The sequence below is a fragment of the Staurois parvus genome, unplaced genomic scaffold, assembly GCF_062004578.1.
Source record: "Staurois parvus isolate SC_StPar_1 unplaced genomic scaffold, SC_StPar_1.0 ptg000149l, whole genome shotgun sequence".
Lineage (NCBI taxonomy): Eukaryota > Metazoa > Chordata > Amphibia > Anura > Ranidae > Staurois > Staurois parvus.
The window spans coordinates 5,584,123-5,608,094 of NW_028317945.1; the positions used below are offsets into that span (position 1 = coordinate 5,584,123).

The 23,972-nt window shown below is 42.8% G+C and overlaps 1 protein-coding gene across 3 annotated transcripts in view; it reads right to left on the reverse strand.

The window, feature by feature from the left end:
- Positions 1 to 23,972, reverse strand: part of LOC149464671 (uncharacterized) — a 132,926-nt gene that overhangs the window by 36,001 nt on the left and 72,953 nt on the right. For all 3 annotated transcript variants that reach the window (XR_016312338.1, XM_089674272.1, XM_089674271.1), the window contains exon 11: positions 2,227 to 2,356. Coding sequence is in view for 2 of the 3 variants with exons in the window: in XM_089674272.1 (XP_089530398.1) it covers positions 2,227 to 2,356 (130 nt within the window). In the remaining variant the exon portion in view is untranslated. The remainder of the gene's footprint in view (positions 1 to 2,226; positions 2,357 to 23,972) is intronic.

Here is a 23,972-nt window from a genome sequence, read left to right on the forward strand (position 1 = left end):
TCTGAATAAGTGAATATATAGCCAATCAACTCACATAAATGAATATATAGCCAATCAACTCACATGAATGAAATAGTAAAAAATACTAAAAATATAGTGAAATCATATAATATATTGATAAAATAATAATGTCCCACAGAGAAATATATAGGTGACTTTGTGCTGAAAAAAAATCTTCTATAACTTTAAATAGGTGACTGCTTGTGCCTCCTCCCTCAAGTGAAGATGTGCGCTCACCTCATGAATAGCCTGCAATTAGGCTATTAAAGCTTGCGGTTCACCTCCTTGGAACCTACTTGTTTAGGAACTGTTGTAGATGAGATAACAATTATAATGCGACCTGTGTTGTAGACCAGTATCCTCTCACTGGATGCCCCTCTGCTGTCTTCTTATTTCCATGTAACTCTCCATAAATAAGAAAATTCTGACATGGTGCTTTATCGTTTTCAAAGCTTTTAATGTACAGCTGACAGGTGGCTCTCACATAAATCGTATAGTGATAGTACAGCTGATTCAGACCTCCGCTGGCTGTTGGAGATGTGCGTGCGTGATCCGATATCCGGACTAACTCCCTCCGAGTGACATGAACAGTCCCACCCCTACGCGTTACGCCACTAGTCACGTGGCTTCATCAGGGGGATTTGATGACTAGTGACTAGTGGCGTAACGCGTAGGGGTGGGACTGTTCATGTCACTCGGAGGGAGTTAGTCCGGATATCGGATCACGCACGCACATCTCCAACAGCCAGCGGAGGTCTGAATCAGCTGTACTATCACTATACGATTTATGTGAGAGCCACCTGTCAGCTGTACATTAAAAGCTTTGAAAACGATAAAGCACCATGTCAGAATTTTCTTATTTATGGAGAGTTACATGGAAATAAGAAGACAGCAGAGGGGCATCCAGTGAGAGGATACTGGTCTACAACACAGGTCGCATTATAATTGTTATCTCATCTACAACAGTTCCTAAACAAGTAGGTTCCAAGGAGGTGAACCGCAAGCTTTAATAGCCTAATTGCAGGCTATTCATGAGGTGAGCGCACATCTTCACTTGAGGGAGGAGGCACAAGCAGTCACCTATTTAAAGTTATAGAAGATTTTTTTTCAGCACAAAGTCACCTATATATTTCTCTGTGGGACATTATTATTTTATCAATATATTATATGATTTCACTATATTTTTAGTATTTTTTACTATTTCATTCATGTGAGTTGATTGGCTATATATTCATTTATGTGAGTTGATTGGCTATATATTCACTTATTCAGATATTCAAATATATTATATACATTCTTATAGGTTTATTATATATAGATTGGAAGGTTGTGAGCGCAATATTATATTTTTATTTACACGTTTTTTCACATTGGTTGTTATGTGCTAATAAGTTTGCGATCCAACAAAAGGAATTCATTACTTGGCTCGCAAGGTTTTTTCCATATAATTGAGCATATTGCAGCTAGCCAAGGGGAGAGCCAATCAACCCACCTAAAACTATTAGGATACACACATACCACAATTATGGCTTTACTTTTGCCTCTATGTTCTTAGAGGTAGACAATCACCAGCTCGCTTACACGGTTTCTATATCATTGTTTTTTTAAGATGTCTACATAAACCTTTATATAACATCCCCTATATTCAGTAATCTATACAACTATATAAGGTACCAAACAGAAACTGGTGATAAAAATGTTTTGTTAACACATTGGTACTGTCAAACTATTTTATATTATATGTTTACATGTACATCTGTATTTATTTTCCTATATCTATGCAAGTCTACACAATGGTCACAATACATTTTACATCCTAGTTTATATTTTTAATACATTTTGCCCTTTTTTATGCTTACTGTATATATGAAAATGTATGTAGCCCCCTAACCCATCGGTACAGTTACTTTTTTTTAAAGGACCTACTCAAATAGCCACCCTCCCTAAAGTATTTTATTAATAGCCAGATGAAACCTCAACTGCACAAAAAAGTCCAGCTTTTTATTACAGTCTCTGACTCTATCCTAGTGTCCTTAATATGAAGAGAGTACCATAAAATGGTTGGGGAGAACTTTCACTAACATAGTCGCATAGCACAATAAAAATGTGACACACACACAATCTAACCCTTCTCCACTCTATTTAAAACTAAAAAAATATATTTTTTGTTACAGTTGGGCTTTAAATAAAGCTATAAAAATAGTTACTCAGTTTATATTAACTCACGTGTATGGTGTCTCGAGGATCATAGGAATTTCATTAAACCGTGGTTCATTCATGACCTGTCTGAACCCTTTTACACCAATGTGACCTTGGCCAATATTTTCATGGCGATCAAGTCGGCAGCCAACCTTCCCTGTAATGAGAATATAATTAGATCAGAATATGAGAAGCTCCTATATCATAAAAGCTGATTTTTTTTTTGTTTTGGTTTAGACCACTTTGTTTAAGGCATACTGAAAATAAATGAAATTCCACACCCAGGATCGCTGATCCAAACCCTGCATATGTGGATGTCAATTAGAGGCATGATGCCACTAAAGAAGCTTGCTTTCACAGAAGTGGTTTTAGTTTTCTACTAAACATAATTCCATTGCATTAACTGGCCAACACAATCAGTACCCCAATTCAGTTTTAATTCAGCCCATCCTTGCTTAAAGCACATCTCTTGGCAAACTACCACGCAAACTATAACGCCTCACTTTCCTGAAGAAGAACCCCAAGTGTTCTAATGCCTACCCATTCTATCGAAAGCTAAAAATAACAATAAAAAAATTTGCCTTTAGTTACACTCTAGTTTTTTTTTTGCATTTTAGTTTTTTTTTTTTAATTTTTGCATCAGCATAACTATGTTAAATATTATTTTAATGAAAGACAAGAAAAAAAAAAACAGTGAAAAAATATTTACAGAAAAAGATATTACAAAATAGACAATGACAATAGCAAAATAAATGGGAATTAAAGTAAAAAGTACTTGCACTATTCTACTTGGTTTTGGTCCCTGTGACCAATTTGCTGCAGAGTAGCCTGGCTCTCATGAATTTCATGGAAAATTGAGAACTGTCAGCTGACAATTGAAGCAGCTTTTTGTGAACTGTCTAGAGCAGTCTTTCTTAACCATAGTGCCATCATCACGGTTGTCTATTTTTAGTTTTTTTGTGGTGCACATATGCAGTATGCCTGGTCTAGCCAGCACCCTGCCTCCCACCTCCCCATTCCCCTATTAGGATGCTGCTGTCAGCCATGTCATGGCTGCTCCCACATATTCCCCGCTGGCAAAGCACCCTCTGATGGTCATGGCTGTTCTGCTCCACTCCAGAGCTGGTTCTGCATGCCACCACTGTCGTGTGATTCTGCACATTGATCTCCTGGTCCTGCTAGGACCTTCTCTCATCTGGGTAGACCCTCCTAATATCACATGCAGATCCTCCAGCCTTCAGCAAATGAACAGAGGCAGTTGTGCAAAGTGGTTGGGGAATTTTCTCATGTAACATGAGCTCTCACTCATTACCATTAAAAGAAGGAACACAGGACTGACCAGCAGTAGGTGGGGCACTTGTCCACTGACCAGCAGCAAGGGGACACTTGTCCACTGACCAGCAGCAAGGGGACACTTGTCCACTGACCAGCAGCAAGGGGACACTTGTCCACTGACCAGCAGCAAGGGGACACTTGTCCACTGACCAGCAGCAAGGGGACACTTGTCCACTGACCAGCAGCAAGGGGGGAACTTGCCCACTGAACAGTAGTAAGGGAGGCACTTCCCCAATGACCAGAAGTAAGAGGGGCTTGAGCCTCTCATTGATGGTAATATTTACCTTTTTTACATTTTAGACTGAGGTGTCTCAAGATTTTGTTTACTTTTAAAGGGTGCCATAATTGAAAAAAAGTTTGAGAAATGCTAATCTAGAGGGTGTCACTGAGCTGAGAAGCATCATGTAGGAGTATTTATGATATTTCAGTGGACACTCCCTCCATACCAGTTTTCAGGACTGTATCAGTATTTCCAGTTGGCCATGTTTTACAATCTGACAACTAACATAACTGAATAGAAATAATTGTACAGATATCGTAAATATATGATATTAATCGCATGCCTGTTTTCCTTAGGAGATGCAATGTGTCTCATCTGCCCTCTGGGCTTTATAGCACAGATATATGTGGTTTGAAATGTAATTCTCTCACACATTTGTGTAAACACTTGTTATTAAAGCAGCTCTGTCATAGCACAATTTATGAAAGTTGTATGAAATTTAACGCTGTGTTATTTAAAATCCAGATGTGTATTGTTGAATTATGTATCAGACAGACCTTTAATAATCCTATCCCAATAGAAGACTTTGGCTTAAAGCCGAACTCCAGGAATTTACCTCCTAATGAAATCAGATTGTAAATGGCTAGTTGACTGTTGTAAACAGCTTTAGATCAGAGACTTTTAATGAAGTCCTATTGTAAAAGAGTTGTTAAAATATTCCAGTTTACAGCACACAGCATAAGCCCAGTGTAACTAGTGTCAGCAGCACTGATTACTACAGTGATTTTGAGGAATCCCCAGTGACCCATCAGGTAAAAGATTTGCACACTTACATTATGCCAAGCTGGACACTGTAAGGATGCAATACAGATCATTTGGTGAGTTCCGCTTTAATGAAGGGTACAATGACAATTAACATGTACTGGCTCTAAAGATATCCTGCTTATGGATTTATTGACACTGGGCCTGTGCCTTGTGCTGTAAACTAAAATGTTTTAACAGCTATTTTACGATGGGGATTCGTTAAATGTCCCTGACCTACAGTTGCTTTCAACGTTCAATTAGCCATTCATTCTGTGATTTCATTAGGAGGTTTTCCAATTTCTAAATACTTTTTAGGTTACTAACCCTCTTGCTCTAGCTTGAGATCTGGTAAAGAAATTTATGATGCTTTTCTTTGTATTCAAGGCCCCATTCACACTACAATGAATATAAAAATGCACCTGCAGTGCATTTCCTGACCTGTTGTTGTGGTTGAGAGGTGTGTTGCATTGCAGTGAATTTTGACACATTTACATGTGTTTCTTTGCATTGCTGTGTGATACTATGCAAACGTGTCCTACCTGGCTCGCCAAATGTCTTGGAAATTCGCTTTCAATTAATTTTCCTTACCATGAGTGCCCGCAGTTGGATGCGCAGAAATTCCCCATAAAGCTGTGCGAACTTCGCTGCAACCGTATTGCGCCCTTCACTTACCGCGACTGCAGCTTAGCTCCACGATTCCTGCGCCTCCAACCAGTGTGCAAAGGTTTAGCTCTTTTGAGATGTGGGGAAATGGAGCTCCAGTATACCAGGAATAAATCAGACGATACTCCCAGGTTGAAGTTGGAATCCACTCTGCCTGGGTCTAACACCAGACTCCTGTTTTTATTATCTTACAAAACACACCCCCTGCAAGGGGGCCAAGTCAATCCCCTCCCACAGAACAATATATAGGGAATGTCCATACACGAGACTGTCCATCCTGCTCGGAGTGCAAAGTTCCCTCTTAACCAGTTAAACCAGTTTTTCTGTCCTCCCCCGTAAGCTCGCTTTGGAGAGCGAGTTTCACATTATTTACATACTATCAGCTCCTAGCAGTATGTACATTGTCTGTACAAGCATCCCTTAAATTAAACAGCGCCAGTCTGTATCTGAATGGGCCCGATACGATCTTTATTAAAACACATCCATCCAGATACAGTTCAGATCAGTAGCGGCTTGTAGAGATATACATGAGCCTAGACGCGGAGTTCGCACTGCCTGGCGCCTGGCCATACGAAGTCCATGTGGTACTATGCTGCTGATATGTGGATACAGGCATCGAATGCCGTGGTGGCATACACACCGGTCTATAAGCGCAGATCTGCCATCTCATCCATTACCGAGCTGAGTACTGTAATATATACATTGTAAATGCGCATGGCCTAATTGCAGCCTTCAGAGCTTTAATTAAGCCACACGAGAGACATTAATAACACTAATATATGACACATTTAAAGGACAACCTGTAATAGAAAATTTCCATGACACGTGGTATAAAACTGCACTGCTTTTGAATACAGAGAAACACCATCTTCTGGTGTGAACATGAAACATGTGTCATTGTGGTTACCTGCATTTTTTCATGCAAAATGGGCGCTGTAGCAGGCTTTTGAATTTTGCAGTACTGAGGCTGGCTTCAGGTTCTATAGGAATCCCCTTTTTCCTCACTAAAATTGGGGCCATTAAGACCTAGTTGTTGTCGCAGGTAGAAACATGTGAATAGAAGCCCAGGTGGACAACTCGCAAATCTGGGAAACAGTCAAAGAAGCACTCACAGATAAAGTAGTGTGTGCCTCGATTGAAAAGTGTGAGACAATGAGCTTGAAAAATGGTCTGTCTGAGCCAACTAGTGTTAGTGAAATGATAAGCAGGAGCACCATATTGAGGTCCATCCAGGATGACAAAAATGGATCAGTCTTCCTGAAAGAAGCAGTGGCTGACAGCTACACTCTCACAGCCCAAACCACATTCAGACAATGGAGGGAAATTTCCTTTTGCTGAACTGGAGCTGGACAAAGGGATGTTAGAACAATATCCTGGTTGAGGTCAAAGGCAGAAACTACGTTAGGCAAGAAGAAAGTCCTAAGCCTCAATCTTGTGACTACGCAGAACCAGAAAAGGTTCTTTACAGGATAATACTGTCAGTTTAGACATTCAACTCGCAGATGGTGTGAAAACAAAAAACACCACCTTGTGAGTAAAAGTACAGAGAGGGATGCCTCTAATGGGTTCAAATTGCAGTTTCTGAAGCACAGAGTAAACCAGAATCAGATTCAACAAAGTCACAAGGCAACAGATGGGGGAGCTGCATGGGAGTCCTAATCAGATAGCAATAGGCCAACAGTTTCTGAAACAGAATGGAATGTACAGAAACCTGATCTTTGATAGAGCTGAGAGCCAAACGCTGATCAAGACACAGCTGAAAGATAGAGCGTTCTCTCTACAAATCCGCCTTCCTCACCTACACCTCCTCCCTCCACGCCGCCAAACAAGCCTACTTCGTAACCCTCATCAACGCCACCTCCTCCAGTCCTCGCCGGCTCTTCTCCACTTTTAACTCCCTACTCTCTGCCCCCCCCCCCCACCCAGTACCTCACTCACCTCCCACAAGATTACCAATCACTTCCAAAATAAGATCGATGCAATCCCCAAGGACATCGCAAATGCTCAACCTACCTCCCCACCTAGCCTCCCTCCCACCATAACCCCACCAACTCTCCCCTCCTCTGACCTCGCAACTGCCCTGCCCCCCACCACATCTAACATCCCGCACACTATAACCTCCCCAACACTCCGCTCCTTCAGCCTTGCCAACACTGAGGAGGTCACCAAGGTCTTCTCAGAAGCCTGCCTCACCACTTGCCCCCTTGACCCTGTCCCCATACAACTCCTCCGGGCACCCTCCTCCTCCATCCTACGCTCCCTCACCCACATCTTCAATCTCTCCCTCTCTACTGGCGCATTCCCCCTCCCCTAAAGCACACGCACATAACCTCCATACTCAAAAAACCCTCCCTGGACCCCACCGACCTGAACAACCTTAGACCCATCTCCCTGCTGCCATTTACTTCCAAGCTCCTTGAGCGCTTAGTCTACAATCGCCTAAGAGCCCACCTCACTGACAACAACCTCCTCGATCCACTACAGTCTGGCATCCATCCCCTACACTCCACAGAAACCACCCTACTCAAAATCACTAATGACCTGCTAACCGCCAAAGCTAATGGCCACTACTCGGTCCTTTTACTCCTTGACCTCTCCACAGCCTTCGATACAGTTGACCACCCCTCCTCCTTAATAAACTACACTCCCTTGGCATCAGAGACTCCGCTCTCTTCTGGTTCTCCTCCTACCTATCCCAACGCTTCTTCAGCGTTACCTATAACGCTACCACCTCCCCCTCTCTGTTGGGGCCCCCCAAGGCTCTGTCCGCGGGCACCTTCTCTTCTCCATCTACACCTCCTCCCTCGGCAAACTGATACACTCCCACGGCTTCAACTATCACTTCTACGCCGATGCAAATTTACCTCTCCACCCCTCACCTCACCCCTTCAGTCTATGCCCGTATCATCCACCTGCTGAACGACATATCAGACTGGATATCGCTCCATTTCCTCAAACTGAACCTTTCCAAAACCGAGCTCCTAATCTTCCCCCCAGCCCGCGCCCCTCCACCCCACCCTCTCCATCACGACCAAAATACGTACGTTCCTAACCCCAGACACTACTAAACAACTCGTTCACTCCCTCATTATTTCACGTCTGGACTACTGCAACTCCCTTCTCACCGGCCTACCTCATCACAGACTATCCCCGCTTCAGTCTATCCTGAACTCAGCGGCCAGACTCATCCACCTAACCAACTGCTCCTCTTCTGCCACCCCCCTCTGTCATTTTTAAAGATAACATCAGAAGACCTTCCAAAATGCCCAGAATGCACTGAAAAACAGTAAGAAATTAACTATTTCAGACATTTTGAGGGAAATAAAGAGAGCAGAAGCAGAGAGAGCAGTATGTGTTGAGATTATCTATCTTTTCTGGTTGTATTAACTATGGATCCCATCATGAGCATAATGCAGCATGTTCTATCATTTTTTCCTTCACGCAAAACCTGGAACTGACTGAGCTGGTGTGCTGGGTCCATTTGAATATATGGAAAATGCTTTGCATGCATTTCTGATGATGAAAAAAGGCTCTGGACAGCATTTGGATATGGAAAACCACTTCTAAATGCAATCACTTATAAACGCGGTTAGCTGCGTTTACAAGCGTTTGAAACGCTGATAAAAATCTACTCCTGAACGCAAGTTTGGTGCATTCAAAATAACGACTGTAAATGACAGTGTATATGGGCACATAGGAAAATATTAGGGAGAGTTCAGGGGCTGCTGGAAAAAAACCCCGCAAAAAGCTCCTGAACATGAGTTTATCAGCTGCAGTGTACATGACCCCTAAGAAGTAGATTTTCTAGCTTTCTGCATTGTAGGAATCAGACTCAGAGATGCCTCGGCCAGTCCGTATCACCAGCATGCCCATCAGTTTCAGGGGAAAAAAGGCAAAAGTTTAGAGTCTATTAACCCCATTGCATCAACTGCTTCCACTAGAGCAGTGGTCCCCAACCTCTGTCCTCAAATACCCCCAACAGGCTATGTTTTGGGATTTTCCCTTAGATAAAACAGTTTTCATAAATACCAAGCCACTGATTTAAAGCAGCTGTGCAAGGTGAAGGACATCCTTAACACATGACCTGTTGGGTGTACTTGAGGACTGAGGCTGGGAACCACTGCAATAGAGGATTCCTGTCCCTGGAGGCCAACTTATTAAGATTGTAATTGAACCAGGAGCCAGAAGGTCCACATCTGGCAATCTCCATCTGTGGCAAAGGTCCCGAAACACCTCCAGGTAAAGGCAGGGCCAGTACTTCCACTAGGCAAACTAGGGAGCACTGCCACCTAGGGGCGCCTGGGCATAGCACAGGCCAGCACTTTCTCTTTTAGGATGCCTTCAAGTCATGAATGATCCTTCAGCTGAGAAGATGGGAGGAATAAAAAACAGAGGAAGATGCTGGGTATCTGGGGCTAGTGTAGCAGCTGAGCTGCCGCTCCTTCCAGCGTTCTTTTCAGACTCAGTCCCTTACTGAGCTGGCTGGCGGCTGCTGATCACTGTGGAGATCCAGCCCTTCTCTTCCCATTCATCAGCGGAGGTGGAGCTGCCACTGTGGAGGAAGGTAATGTTTGAAACTGAGTGTGACCCGGCCGGCCATCCATCACATGTGCAATGTGTCAGTGAGTGATGACATTATCACGATCCCACAGCCTACTCTTCTAGTGCCTGCTTGGTGGTGTTGTGTCGGATCTGTGACTGTGTGTGATCACTCAGTTCAGCTGCCTGCTGTCACAGCATTTTATCTCCCCACATGGGGAATTCCAGCCTGAGATCTGTAGAGTGTGGATCCATCATCCATGGATCCTCCACTCACTGCAACTGTCACCCTGTCACTGGTAGCCACAGTTCCAGTCCATCCGTGAAACTGATTTTATCTTTAATATTGGTGCTGGTGGCATCTTATGGCACTTATTTTTGCAAATTAAAAGAAATGTAGCAGTTTCATGTTTTGTTGATTTAATATTTATGGTCTTTAAAATGTTTTATTTTTATATTTGTTTTTTTTGGGGGGGAGGGCTCAAGTAGCTGGTCTTGCCAAAATAGTCTAGCACAGCCCCTGGGTGTAGGGACTATTCCTCAGGGTCCAGACCATCCAACTGAGGAGGCCTGCCTCTCAGTTGCCTACACCTGAAATGTCCACAGCTGGCAAAACTGGAATGTAAAATCTTGCTATGGACAGGATCCAATCCACCTCTCTTGCTGTAGTGAGATTTCTGGTTCCTTCCTGGTGATTGATGTACATCAACGCTGTCACATTTTCCCACTGAATCTAGATTGGATTACCCTCCAGCAGGAATGTCCAACACTGTAGAGATGGACAAATCTCCTGAAGTTCCAGGATGTTAACTGTAAAATGAGAATCCTCAGATGATTAATTTCCCTTCACCCAGGAGCCCAGGACTTCTCCCCAGCCAATAGGCTTGTATCCATCATTAGGATCCTCCAAATGAAAGGAAAGAACTTCCCTGACCCTAGAGGCAGATTTCTGAGCTTCCAAAGACAACCTGGTCCTTGATGATAGACGAAATTGGTCTGTTCATTGACCGGATTGACTTCTTCTAAGAGGACAGAATGTTGCATTGTAGAGATTTGGAGTGAAACTGGGCAAATGGGACTACCTCAAAAAAGGCTACTACCAAACCAAGGATGGTTTCTGGACTAGAGATCTTGAATCTGAGACCAGAATGTCGAAAGATTTCTCCCTATGGAAGGAACACTTTGGCCTGGACAAGACCCTGATACTCCAAATGCTAAGTCAGTCTAAAAGCGATTACTAAAGGTTCAGGATCCATCTGAATCCATGTAACGTATGGACAGTCAACTCCAAGAGCCCCCACCAACAGTTTTCTCACTAGGAGGTTGTCTAAGCACCCCATAATGGAGATTCTATAAGAATGCAGCAGGGCTAGTACAGAAGCCAGCACCTTGTTGAATACCCAAGGTACCAACAAGAGGCTGAAGGGCAGGGTCACAAACAGGTAATGCAGGGGAGCCATATCAAAGTGTAGGAATTGCTGATGCACTGGAAAGAAAGGGAAATGTAAGTAAGCATCTTTAGTATCCACAGAAGCCAGAAAGTCTCCATGGTGAAGGGAGGTGAAGACAGATTTGGTGTACGCCAAGCATAATTTCTGCACTGGAATGAAGACTTGAGACCCAGAATGGGGCAAATTACCCTTTTGGGCTTGGAACAAAACCCCTGGAACTGTTCTGCTACACAAACTGGTCAATGACACCTTGATTTGTGGTGCCAATATTTAAAAAGGGGTCAAAATCTTTACCAAGTAATTATAGACCTGTTAGTTTCACTTCTATAGTTGAAAGATACTGGAGAGTTTAATAAAAGACCACATAGATGAGTCCTTGCTGGATAAAAATATTTTAAGCAACAAACAGCATGGATTCATGAAAGACAGAAGTTGTAAAACAAATCTTATTTCTTTTTATGAGGAGGTGAGCAAAACCTTGTATTGAGGGGTGGCTGTGGATGTGGGATACGTGGATTTTGCAGAAGTGTTTGACACAGTTCCCCACACACAGCTAATGGGTAAGGTAAAGTCTACGGGCTTGGAAAAATCCATATGTAAATGGGTAGAAAACTGGCTAAAAGATGGCATTCAAAGAGTAGTGGTTAATGATTCATACTCTGAATTGTCTAGGGTTGTCAGTGGTGTACCCCAAGGTTCAGTGTTGGGATCCTTACTTTTTAATATAATTTATAAACAATATAGGGTCTGGGATTAAAAATCCCATTTCAGTCTTTGCAGATGACACCAAGCTGTGCAGTGGAATAACGTCCTTACAGAATGTCTTCAACTTACAAGCTGACCTCAATGTACTGTTTAATGGGGCAACTATGTGGCAAATGAGGTTTAATGTTGATAAATTTAAGGTTATACACTTGGGGGCTAAGAATATGCATGCATCATACATACTGGAGGGGGGGTGTAACAGGGGGAATCAATTGTGGAGAAGAATCTGGGAGTTCTGGTAGATCACAAGCTTAATAATGGAATGCAATGCCAAGCAGCGGTTTCTAAAGTGAGCAAAATCCTCTCTTGTATCAAAAGAGGTATAAACTCCAGAGAGAGAGAGAGAGAGAGAGAGAGAGAGAGAGAGAGAGAGAGAGAGAGAGAGAGAGAGAGAGATATCATTTAACCCCTGTAGATATCATTAGTAACACCTCATCTGGAATATGCAGTTCAGTTTTGGGCACCAATTCAAAAAAAGAACATTGGGGAACTGGAGAAAGTACAGAGAAGGGCAACCAACCTGATAAGAGGCATGGAGGAGCTCAGCTATGAGGAAAGATTAGAGGAACTGAATTTATTCTCTCTTGAGAAGAGGAGATTAAGGGGGCAGCACAGTGGCTAAATGGTTAGCACTTCCGCCTGGCAGTACTAGGGTCATCGGTTCGAATCCCAGCCACGGCACCACCTGCCTGGAGTTTGCATGTTCTCCCTGTGCCTGCGTGGGTTTCTGCCGGGTACTCCAGTTTCCTCCCACACTCCAAAGACATGCTGGTAGGTTAATTGGCTCCTGTCTAAATTGTCCCTAGTATGTGTATGTATGAATGTGAGTTAGGGACCTTAGATTGTACGCCCCTTGAGGGTTAGGGACTGACGTGAATGTAAAATATATATATGTGTGTGTAAAGCGCTGCGTAAATGGACGGCGCTATATAAGTACCTGAAATAAATAAATAAAATGTATAAATACATCAGTGGTTCATATAGTGAACTTGGTGTACAGTTATTCACCCTAAGGTCATCCAAGTGGACAAGGGGGCACTCTTTACGTCTGGAGGAAAAGAAATTTAAACTCCAAACACGGAAAGTGAGAGCTTTGAAAATGTGGAATAGACTCCCTCAAGAGTTGGTTCTGGTCAGCTCAGTGGCCTGGATTCTTTCTTAGATACACAGAATATAACTGGTTACTAACATTTGTAGGTAAAGCTAATCAAGGGAATATCTGATCACCTCTTGGGGGATCAGGAAGGAATCTTTTTCCCTGCAGGAGCAAATTGGACCATGCTTTGCTGGGTTTTTTTTGCCTTCCTCTGGATCAACTTTGGGTATAGGATTATAATTTTTTTTTCTGTTGATGGTTGAATTGGATGGAGTTTTGTCTTTTTTCAGCCAGACTAACTATGTAACAATGATCAGCTGAGAGGGCTCAATGGAAAACTGAAAGTCTGTGCATTGATACAGGAATGTTGGGAGTGAGAAACTGAGGGCGAGGAGCAGGGAGCAAAACTCCAGGCCTGAGACTCCACCTCCCACACCCAAGTATCTGAGTCACAAGATGTCCAAGCATCCACAAAGGTTAATAAATGTCCCCCAACTTTGGAATGTGGGGGCACACCTTCTTGCAGAGGAAGGCTTTTCTGACAATTTGGCAGACTTTAACCACTTGCTCTCCTGAGGATTTACCCCCCTTAATGACCAGGCCTCTTTTTGCTACTCAGCGCTGCACTAATTCAACTGATAATTGCACAATCATGCAATGCTGCACCCAAGCGAAATTTACGTCCTTTTTTTCACACAAATACAGCTTTCTTTTGGTATTTGATCACCTGTGCACTTTTTATTTTTCACGCTATAAACAAAAAAAGACCAAAAATTTTGAAGAAAAACAATATTTTTTAATTTCAGCTATGAAAAATATATAGTAAACTCAAAGCTAGTAATAAATTTAGGACAAAATGTACATATACAGCGCTGCACTAGTTTAATGGACAATTGCGCGGTCATGCAATACGGTACATAAATGAAATTTATGTCCTTTTTTTCACACAAATAGAGCTTTCTTTTGGTGGTATGTGATCACCTGTGCACTTTTTATTTTTGGCGCTATAACCAGAAAAAATTTTGAAGAAAATTTTTTTTTTTTGAAAAAAACAATATTTTCTCATTTCAGTCATATAAAAATATCCAAAAAAACTAATAAATAAATTTAGGCCAAAATGTATTCTGCTACATGTTTTTGGTTAAAAAATTCCCAATAAGTGTATATTGATTGCTTTGTGTGAAAGTTATAGCGTCTACAAAATATGGTATAGATAATGGAATTTACAAAGCTTTTACTTTCTGACTGCTTATCATATTTCTTTGTGGTGCTAAAATACCAGGATAGTACAAACACCCTCAAATGACCCCTTTTCAGAAAGTAGGTACCCTAAGCTATCTGCTGAGAGGCATATTGAGTCCATGGAAGACTTATTTATTTTCCACAAGTTCCTGGAAAATGACATTTGTTTTTTTATTTTTGTTTTTTTACAAGAAGTTCTCATTTAAATGATTTATTTCTCGCACAAGCAATGGGTATATGTGGAATTACACCCCAAAATACATTCTGCTGCTTCTACCGAGTATGGGGATATCATGTGTGTGGGACTTTTTGGGAGCCTAGCCACATACAGGAGCCTGAAATCCAATAACCACTTTGAAAGCCTGAAGGTGCTTAACTTCCTCATTACACTTCCTCACTACCTATCACAGTTTCGAAGGCCCTGACATGCCAGGATAGCACCAAACCCCCCCAAATGACCCCTTTCTGGAAAGTAGACACCCCAAGGAATTTAAAAAGAGGAATGGTGAGTATTTTGCAGATCTCATTTTTTCTCACAAGGTTTTGAAATATAAAAAAAGAATAGAAAAAATATGTTTTTGTTTTTTTTCTTCATTTTCCAAAAACTTGTGGCAACAAATGAGATCTGCAAAATACTTACCGTGCCATTTATCAAATTCCTTGGGGTGTCTACTTTCCAAAAAGGAGTCATTTGGGGGGGGGTTAGGTGCTATCCTGGCATTTCAGGGCCTCCGAAACTGTGATAAGTAGTCTGGAAGTGTAATGAGGAAATAAAGCCCTTTAAAGGCCTGAAGGTGCTTATTGGGGTCCTGTGCTTGGCTAGACTGCCAAAACGTCTCTCACATGTGGTATCCCCATACTCGGGAGAAGTAGCAGAATGTATTTTGGGGAGTAATTCCACATATACCCATGACATGTGTGAGCAGTAAATCATTTAAGTGACAATTTTGTGTAAAAACAAAAATATATTTTTGTTTTGTCATTTTCCAAAACCTTGTGGTAAAAAAATAAATTCTTCTATTGATTCAACATGCCTCTCAGCAAATAGTTTGGGGTGTCTACTTTCCAAAAAGGGGTCGTTTGGGGGGGGGGGTGTTTTATGCCCAGCATTAGAAGTTTATGCCACTCACTCTTTTAACCACCTGAAGACCAAGCCTTTTCTGACACTTTTTGTTCACATGAAAAAAAATCTGTATTTTTTGCTAGGAAATTAATTTACACCCCCAAACATTATATAATTTTTTTAAAGCAGACACCCTAGTGAATAAAATGGTGGATACTACAATTTTTTATGGCACATAGTACTCATGCAGCGATTTAAAAAAAAATACACTTTTTTTTACTTTTAATGCACAAAAATACAATATATTGGCCAATTATTTCATAAACTATAAAAGATAATGGTATGCCGACTAAAGAGATACCAAACATGACATGCTTTAAAACTGTGCATGCCCGTGCAATGGTGACAAACTGCAAACATTTTTAATATCCATAGGCAATGCTTTAAAAGCCTTTAAAAGCTACCATTTTAGATTTACAGAGGAGTTCTAGTGTTAGAATTACTGCCCTTGATCTGACGTTCACGGCAATACCTCACATGCATGGTGCAACCGCTGTTTACATACTGGCACAGGGTCAAGGCTTGTTCATACAGGTGTGCGCACATGGGAGGGGCGATTTTTTTTTTTTTTAGTTATTTTGATTCTTTATTATTTTTACATTTGTACCTTTCATTTTTTTTTTTTACCACTTTTAATGCTATAACAGGGAATGCAAATATCCCCTATAACTTCAATGGGCATTTTCATATATTCTTTTTTGAGAAATCTGGGTTCTCTCAGACTCTAGATATATCCTCGACCCTTACATTATCTAATCAAACCAAAATCGGTGTGATCAGATGCTTTCCCAATTTACAAATGGCGCTGTTTATATCCTGCGAAACTGAAGTGATGAAATGCTTGTAGCTTCCGAATTCTTAGGCTATAGAGATGATTGGCACCACTCTGGTCTCCAATCAGCTCTATGGTCAGCTGGCAGAAACACCGGCTGCATTCTCAGGTTCCCCCGATAGCACGAGACTGCCCGAGAAGGCCGTGGAAGGCAGCGGGAGAGGGGGGCATCATCTCCTGCTGCTTCTAAAAGCAATCCTGGAGCTAATTAGCCACTAGGATTGCTTTTACATGAAAGCCGATCGCAGGCTGAAAAAAACGATACCAAGATGATGCCTGCAGCTGTAGGCATCATCCTGGTATAACCATTCAAAGTCCAGTGATGTACCAGTACATTGCTGGTCCTTGTTGGAGATATATACTATGTTTTTTTTTTGTATGCAGCCTGTGGACTGAATGACAAAAATGAGAAGAAATCTCTGCCAGAAAAAGTGTGTGGTACGCCCACCATTAGAATATACCGCCCTTCATCCACCCACTTCTAATGGTGGGCACACATTACGTCACACTTTGCTACAAGCGCCAGTTCCAAGATTGAACAAATGTCTAAATAGTGGCACGCTTGAATAAAAATTGTCCACGTATAAGTGGTACCCCATATGGAAAAAGGATGACACCAAGTCCCAAACTATCTTGACACTGCTCCCCATCTAGTCTGGGCATCCAAGTATAGCCTGTTGCCCTCTCACAGGTCTTCTACATCTTGACCCCATATCTGTTAGAATGCAAGGCAGCCAGAAAAATTAATGAGGGACTCATCAATGCAGATGTTTTGCTGGGGAGTATAGACATCTGCAAATTTTTGGGTAAGGTGATTTGCGAGGGGCTGAATTTTGTGGAGCCGGTCAAATTCAGGGTCACCCCGAGGATGACAGAGTGTATTGTCATTGAAATGCATAAAGCACATTATACTCTCATATCTATGCCTGGCCATGGCAGCAGAGAACACGGGCATATGATGACTCGGGTCTGCGGACCAATACAACCGCAATTCATTTTTTTTAGTAATGCCCATGTTAAAGGTTAGGCCCAAAAAAAATGTAAATTCGAAAACCGTAATGAGTTTCCATACGACTGGTCTGGCAAGGTTTGAATTTGGGTTGGCGGCGATAAATTGTTGTGCATATAAATTGCTTTGATCCACAATCAACGCATACAGATATTCCGTGAAAAACAGCTCCAAAAATCAAGGAGGTATGTGAAAGACCAAGATGTACTAGACCGCTGGTGTGTGTGATTTTGTGCACTTATTCCGCCCTGTAGCAGTATTTCTGCTATAGGGTGGTCAGGAAGCGGTTACAGAAGAGGTTTGTGTTACGGCGCTGCGTTACTTTAACTGACAATTGCGCGGTCATGCAACACTGCACCCAAATTAAATTTACGTCCTTTTCTTCCCACAAATTGAGCTTTCTTTCGATGGTATTTGATCGCCTGTGCGTTTTTTATTTTTTGCGCTATAAAAAATAAGGCTGACAATTTTGAGAAAAAAAAAACAATATTTTGGACTTTTTGCTATAAAACATGTCCAGTAAAAAAATGTAAAAATCAAATTTCGTCGTAAATTTCGGCCAAAATGCATTCTGCAACATGTCTTTGCTAAAAAAAAAAAAAAAAAAAAACACCAATACGTGTAAATTAATTGGTTTACGCGAAAGTTATAGCTTTTACAAATGTCGGGAAAGATACTGGGATTTTTAATTTTCTTATTTATACTAATAATGGCGGCAATCAGCGACCTATGGTGGCAATCAGTGACTTATGGCGGCAATCAGCGACTTATGGCAGGACTGCGGCGGACATTCTGACACTGGGGGGGAAACTGACTTCCCCAGTGACAACAATACAGTGATCAGTGCAAAAAAAAAAAAAAAACACTGACACTGTACTAATGGCACTGGGGAGGAAGGGGTTAACTTTGTTTATTCACTGAAAGGGTTAACTGTGTGAGGGGAGTGTTTTACTAGGGGGAGGGGGTGTGTACATGGGAACACGCTGATCCGGAGAGATAAACACTTCTCTCCGGATCAGCATGTCAGGAGCTGACAAGGAACTGACAGAAAGCAGAGGTGCAGTGTAAACACTGCAGCCGTGCTCTCTCTCAGTGATTGCCGCTAATCGCCGGGACACGGGCGGTAACGACCGGCCATGACCCGGCGACTGACACCCGTGGCCCCGATCGGCAGCGCAGGTAGGGCGGTGGCACGCCTCATGCGCGCCCCCTACCTGTTTTGCAAAAGCACGTTTTAAAGTGTGGTTTTGCCCAGCCGTGCAGACCTGCCACCGTATTTCTACAGTGGTTGGTCGGCAAGAAGTGATGCAACAGGCCTGGGGGGGTGAATGGAAAGCCAAGCTAGGGGGAAGTGTTAAAATTGAGGTTCAGGGAGTGAAGAAAGGAAAGGGTCAATTCTTGACATGGAGGGAGAAGACTTTGTAGTGTGCTTCATAGGTTTCTACTTATGAGAAAGATGGGTGTTCCTGCCACCAGTAGCATCCTTGATGATGTTGTCAAAAGCTGGTCCAAAGAGACACTTTCCCACAAAGGCCATGTGGATCAAACATTTTAAACAAGGGTTCTGCAGTCCAGCGCTTTAGCAAAAGTGCCCTGCACATATGAACTGACATGGGACACATGAGACAGAGGACTACTAGCAAACCGTCACAGCTGACGTTTAACACTACAGACATTTGTTCTACATATCCCATAAAGTAAGGAATCAACCTCAGCTGTGGTTCATTTTCCTTTAAATCATTTTGACCAGTCAGACAAGGTTTGACAAGCTAAGGTCACAGCCGGAATCAGATGAAGGGCAGGGCTCACTAATGAAAACATAAGCCTTAAAAGGGGCTTCTAACCGCTTGGGTCCTTAAATACAAGCATGTCCTCTATAAGAACGGTAATCGACCTGTTAAGACGGAATGCTGTTGAATAAAAAAATGGGGAATTGAGCAGTTCTACACCAAATCCTCACTAATGGATACAAGGCTAAAAAGCATTTGGATGTCATAGCTTGTCAGGATGTTTTCAATCTCCAGAGGAAAAAAGTTGGAAAAGTTGGAAAAGAGAAAATCGTTGCAGCCTTAGGAGCTTTAAACAGCCCATGAATGGAAAGATCAATAGTAAAAGCTACAGGCTGATCCTCCAGTTTGAGAATTGTGCGCATTGTGTCAACAACAGCCAAAATAGCCTCCTTTAAATTGAAAGTAATAGCAGTAGACTGCAGTGCCTCAGGGACTAGAACATCTGTGAAGTTCTGGTGTCATGTACCTCACAGGTCTTTGAGATGACGAGGGCAGCCTCTTTTGTATCTCCTGCCAAAGCACCCCTGAAAGTTGGACAGAAGATGCAAAGGGAGAGAACACAAGTTCCAGAGGATGTAGATGGAGATGCAGACCCTGAAGATCCATCAAAACATGCTGGACGAATGAGAGTGTTACGGGAGGAGTCAGCAGGAGAACCAGCAGAAGTTAGAGGTTTTTTATGAGCGTTCAGGATGGCAGGACTCAATGACGACACTAGCAGGCATGTAGCAGAATTATAATCAGCGTGTAGGGCAAGCAGTCACTTGAAAGGAGCTGGATCGGAGGCAGACGTGAAATCACAAATCAAGCTGAGGTCAGCAATGAGCAGGCAATGCAGTATCAAATAAGAAGCCAGATCAAGGTCAGGGGTGAAGCTAAGGTCTGACACTGGTTGAGTGAAGGTACAGAGCAGGATCCAATATCAGGTCAACAGGAAGCCAGGTCAATGCAGAACACAAATCAGGAAGGAAGGAACACGCTGAGTTAGAGCATGCCTAAAATAGGCTGTCTGCTGTCAATACTAACGGCCATCATACACGTCTACACTGTGATGCATATGCACAAACGCACACATTCTTGCATGTGCACCTGGACATTGCTCTTTATGCAGAGGTATGTGCAGATATCCGAGCCAGCTGACTAACAGGAATTCCCTGATAATTAAAGCAACTTTGAATCTGACAATCTCTGTGACTGATGGCTTAGAAGCAGCTAAGGCTGTGGTGGGCAAATCATGTATAGTTAAGGTTATGAGAGGGCCTTTTTGGTCTCTGATCAAAGTGAGCAAATACCTTGGCAATTTGGGTCATAAAATCTTGCATTACCATCCAAAAACCTTGGGCGAAAGAGGAGAAGATTCAACAAGGATGGAACAGATTAAGATCAGAAGATAAAATTATTCCAGGCTGCAGAGTAAGCAGTCCCAGAACTGTTAGTAGAATGTGAGCTGGAGTCACCGGAAACAGTAGTATTGCTTCAAAACCCCTGCCATGTCACCAATCAGACAAGTTGCGGCCGCATGGTCGTAAAGCAACATGCAGGCTTAGGCTAAAAGGCAAGGTCTCAGGCACTCACGAAACCTACACAGCTGTTAGCAGGTGAGGGCTGAATGGCTAGAGGTGACCATAGTCAATGTAGGCAGGCAGCATGAAAGGATCAAGGATCAAAGTTCTACGTGGCTCTTTTAAAGCAGAATAGCAGCAGAGAGATGTTTCTCTTAACAGGAAAAAGAAGCATGTACAGCACAACACCCAGTGGAGGAGGTCAGCACTTGCACAGTGGTAGTCATTCTGTACAAAACCAGCAGGATCAGGGATTAAAGGCACCCAGCAACCTAAATAATTGAAGTAGCTCATAATGCTTGGCTAGACAAGCCTATTCACTAAGTCTTCAGAGACCCTATGTAGAACCCAGTACCCAAAGGGTCACTTCCAGGCTATCTCCGTGTGTCAAGCAGGGTCTGGACGCAGTACTCCAATAGCCAGACTGAAGACTGCAATCAAAGAGATGAAGCTCCAGCAGTGTAGTAGGAAACAAAGTCTTGAATAAAGAAAAAAAGCAAACAAATAAAAAAAGATGCAAGCAATGAAATGTTGGTCTTAACACAACATAACTGAAGTCCAGTCTCCTTGGACACTTCCTCTGGATCAACTGTGGGGTATAGGATTATAATTGTTTTTTTTTTTTTTTTTTTTAATGGTTGAACCTGATGGACTTTTGTCTTTTCTTCAGCCAGACTAACTATGTAACTAGTGAAAAAAAACAACAAACATACTGGTAGTGGGAAGAGTTATCCAGAGCTGGCCAATCATTTTTTTTGTTTGCCAGTGCCCAATCCTCCTGTGCGTGGTGGTATAACCCGGAGGTTTAAGACTTCCACTATTCCTCAAAGGACAAGGAAGAAATCAAAATTAACAGGATAGTAGCTTTAAAAGTAAGCAGGAAATGTACACTACTAGCACAGTGTGCTGTAACCAGAGGCAATTGCTTCACTAAATACTTCCGCATTCTCAGAATTATTATTATCATACAGGATTTATATAGTGCCAACAGTTTGCTCAGCGCTTTACAATATAAAGGGAGACAATACAGCAACAATACAGTTCAATACAAGAGGGATAGGAGGGCCCTGCTCCTTGGAGCTTACAATCTAGGAGGGAGGGGCTAGTGGTACAAAAGGTAGTAACTGTGGGGGATGGACTGGTAGGAAGTGTAGAAGATTCCATTCTTAGCTGAGGGCAGGATAGACTTCCTTGAAGAGAAAGGTTTTCAGAGGTCACCTAAAAGTGAGCAGAGTAGGCGATAGATAGGGGTAATGATAAATAGGGGTAGAGAGTTCCAGAGGATGGGGGGAAGCTCTGGAGAAGTCCTGGAGACAAGCATGGGAGGAGGAGACAAGGGAGCTAAGAGCAAAAGGTCGTGCGAGGAGCGGAGAGTACGGTTTGGGTGATATTTGGAGACAAGATTGGTGATGTAATTTGGGGCAGAGTTATAAATGGCTTTATATGTTATTGTTAATGTTTTGAATTTTATCTGTTGGGCAATGGGAAGCCAGTGGAGGGATTGGCAGAGAAGGGTGGCTGATACAGAATGGTTAGAAAGGTGGACGAGTCTGGCAGCAGCATTCATGATAAACTGAAGAGGGGATAGCCTGCGATGAGGTAGGCCAATGAGGAGGGAGTTACAATAGTCAAGGCGAGAGATGACCAGGGAGTGAATAAGTTACTTAGTAGTTTCCAAGGTTAAGAACGGGCGTATCTTGGAGATGTTGTGGAGGTGAAGTCTGCAAGTTTTGGACAGCGATTGGATGTGGGCTGAAAGGACAGATGGGAGTCTAGGATTACACCTAGCACCCTGGCATGAGGGGAGGAACTGATGGTTGTGTTATTGATCTTGATGGAGAAGTCAGTGGAGGGGGCATGGGCTGGAGGGAATACTAAGAGTTCAGTTTTGGAAAGACTGAGTTTGAGGAAGTGGAGTGACATCCATGCCGATATGTCGCTTAGTAGGTTAGTAATGCGAGAGGAGACTGAAGGGGTGAGGAGAGGGGTAGAAAGATAGATCATTAGCATAGAGATGGTACTTAAAGCCATGGGAGTTTATGAAGTGACCAAGGGAGGAGGTGTAGATGGAGAAGAGTAGGGGTCCAAGGATGGAATCTTGAGGGACCCCTACAGAAAAAGGGAGTGAAGAGGAGGAGCCAGAGGTATAGGTAACGCTGAAGGAGCTCTGCGATAGGTAGGAGGAGAACCAGGAGAGAGCAGAGTCTCGGAGGCCAAGAGAGTTGAGTTTTTTGAGGAGGAGGGGATGGTCAACTGTATCAAAAGCCGCAAAGAGGTCAAGTAGTAAGAGTACGGAGCAGTGGCCATTGGTTTTAGAGGTTAGTAGATCATTCCTGAGTTTTAGTAGGGCAGTTTTAGTGGAGTGTAATCAGCAAAAGCCAGACTGTAAAGGGTCAAAAAGGTTGTTGTCAGTGAGGTAGGAGCTCAGGCGATTGTAGATTAGGCGTTCTAAGAGTTTAGAGGTAAACGGAAGCAGGGAGATGGGTCTTAAGTTGTTTGGGTTGGTGGGGTCCAGAGAGGGTTTTTTTAATTATGGCAGTGATGTGTGCATGCTTTAGAGGGGAGGGGAAGGCACCGTTCGAGAGGGAGAGATTGAAGATATGAGTGTGGGAGCATAGGATGGAAGAAGAGGGTGACCATAGTAGTTGTGAGGGGACAGGTAGTGAGACAGGCTTCTGAGAAAACCTTAGTGACCTCTTCAGTAGTAGCAAGGTCAAAAGAGAAAAGAGTTGAGGGAGGTTTAGTATGAGGTATGCTAAGTGGGATAGATGTCTGTGCAATAGCAATGCCCCTACGAATTGCATCAATCTTGTTTTTGAAATGATTTGCAATCTCGTGAGCAGTGAGTGAGGTGCTGGGTGGAGGTGAAGGTGGAGAAAGTAGAGAGTTAAAAGTAGTGAAGAGACGACGAGGACTGGATGATAAACTATTGATGAAAGTGACAAAGTAGGCTTGTTTGGCAGTATGGAGGGAGGAATTGTATGTTAAGAAAGCAGATTTATATAGGGTGAATGCTTGGTGAGATTTGGTTTTACGCCACAATCGCTCCAGTGCATGACTATGTCGTTTAAGATTTCTGGTGTTGTCAGTCTGCCAAGGTTGTAATGGTCGGGGCCTGATGCTTCGTGTTGTTAGAGGAGCAAGTGAGTCTAGTGTGGATGAAAGCAAACTGTTGTAGACAGAAGTGGCCAGGTCAGGGCAGGACAGGGGAGAGATTCTGTCATAGAGTTGGTCAGTTGCAGAGTGGAAAGGAGCAGGGTTCCAGTTGTGAAGGTTTCTGCAGGTAATTGTTTGCTGCTTGGAGGGATAAGTGTTTGAAGATGAGGACACTGTGAAGGTGAT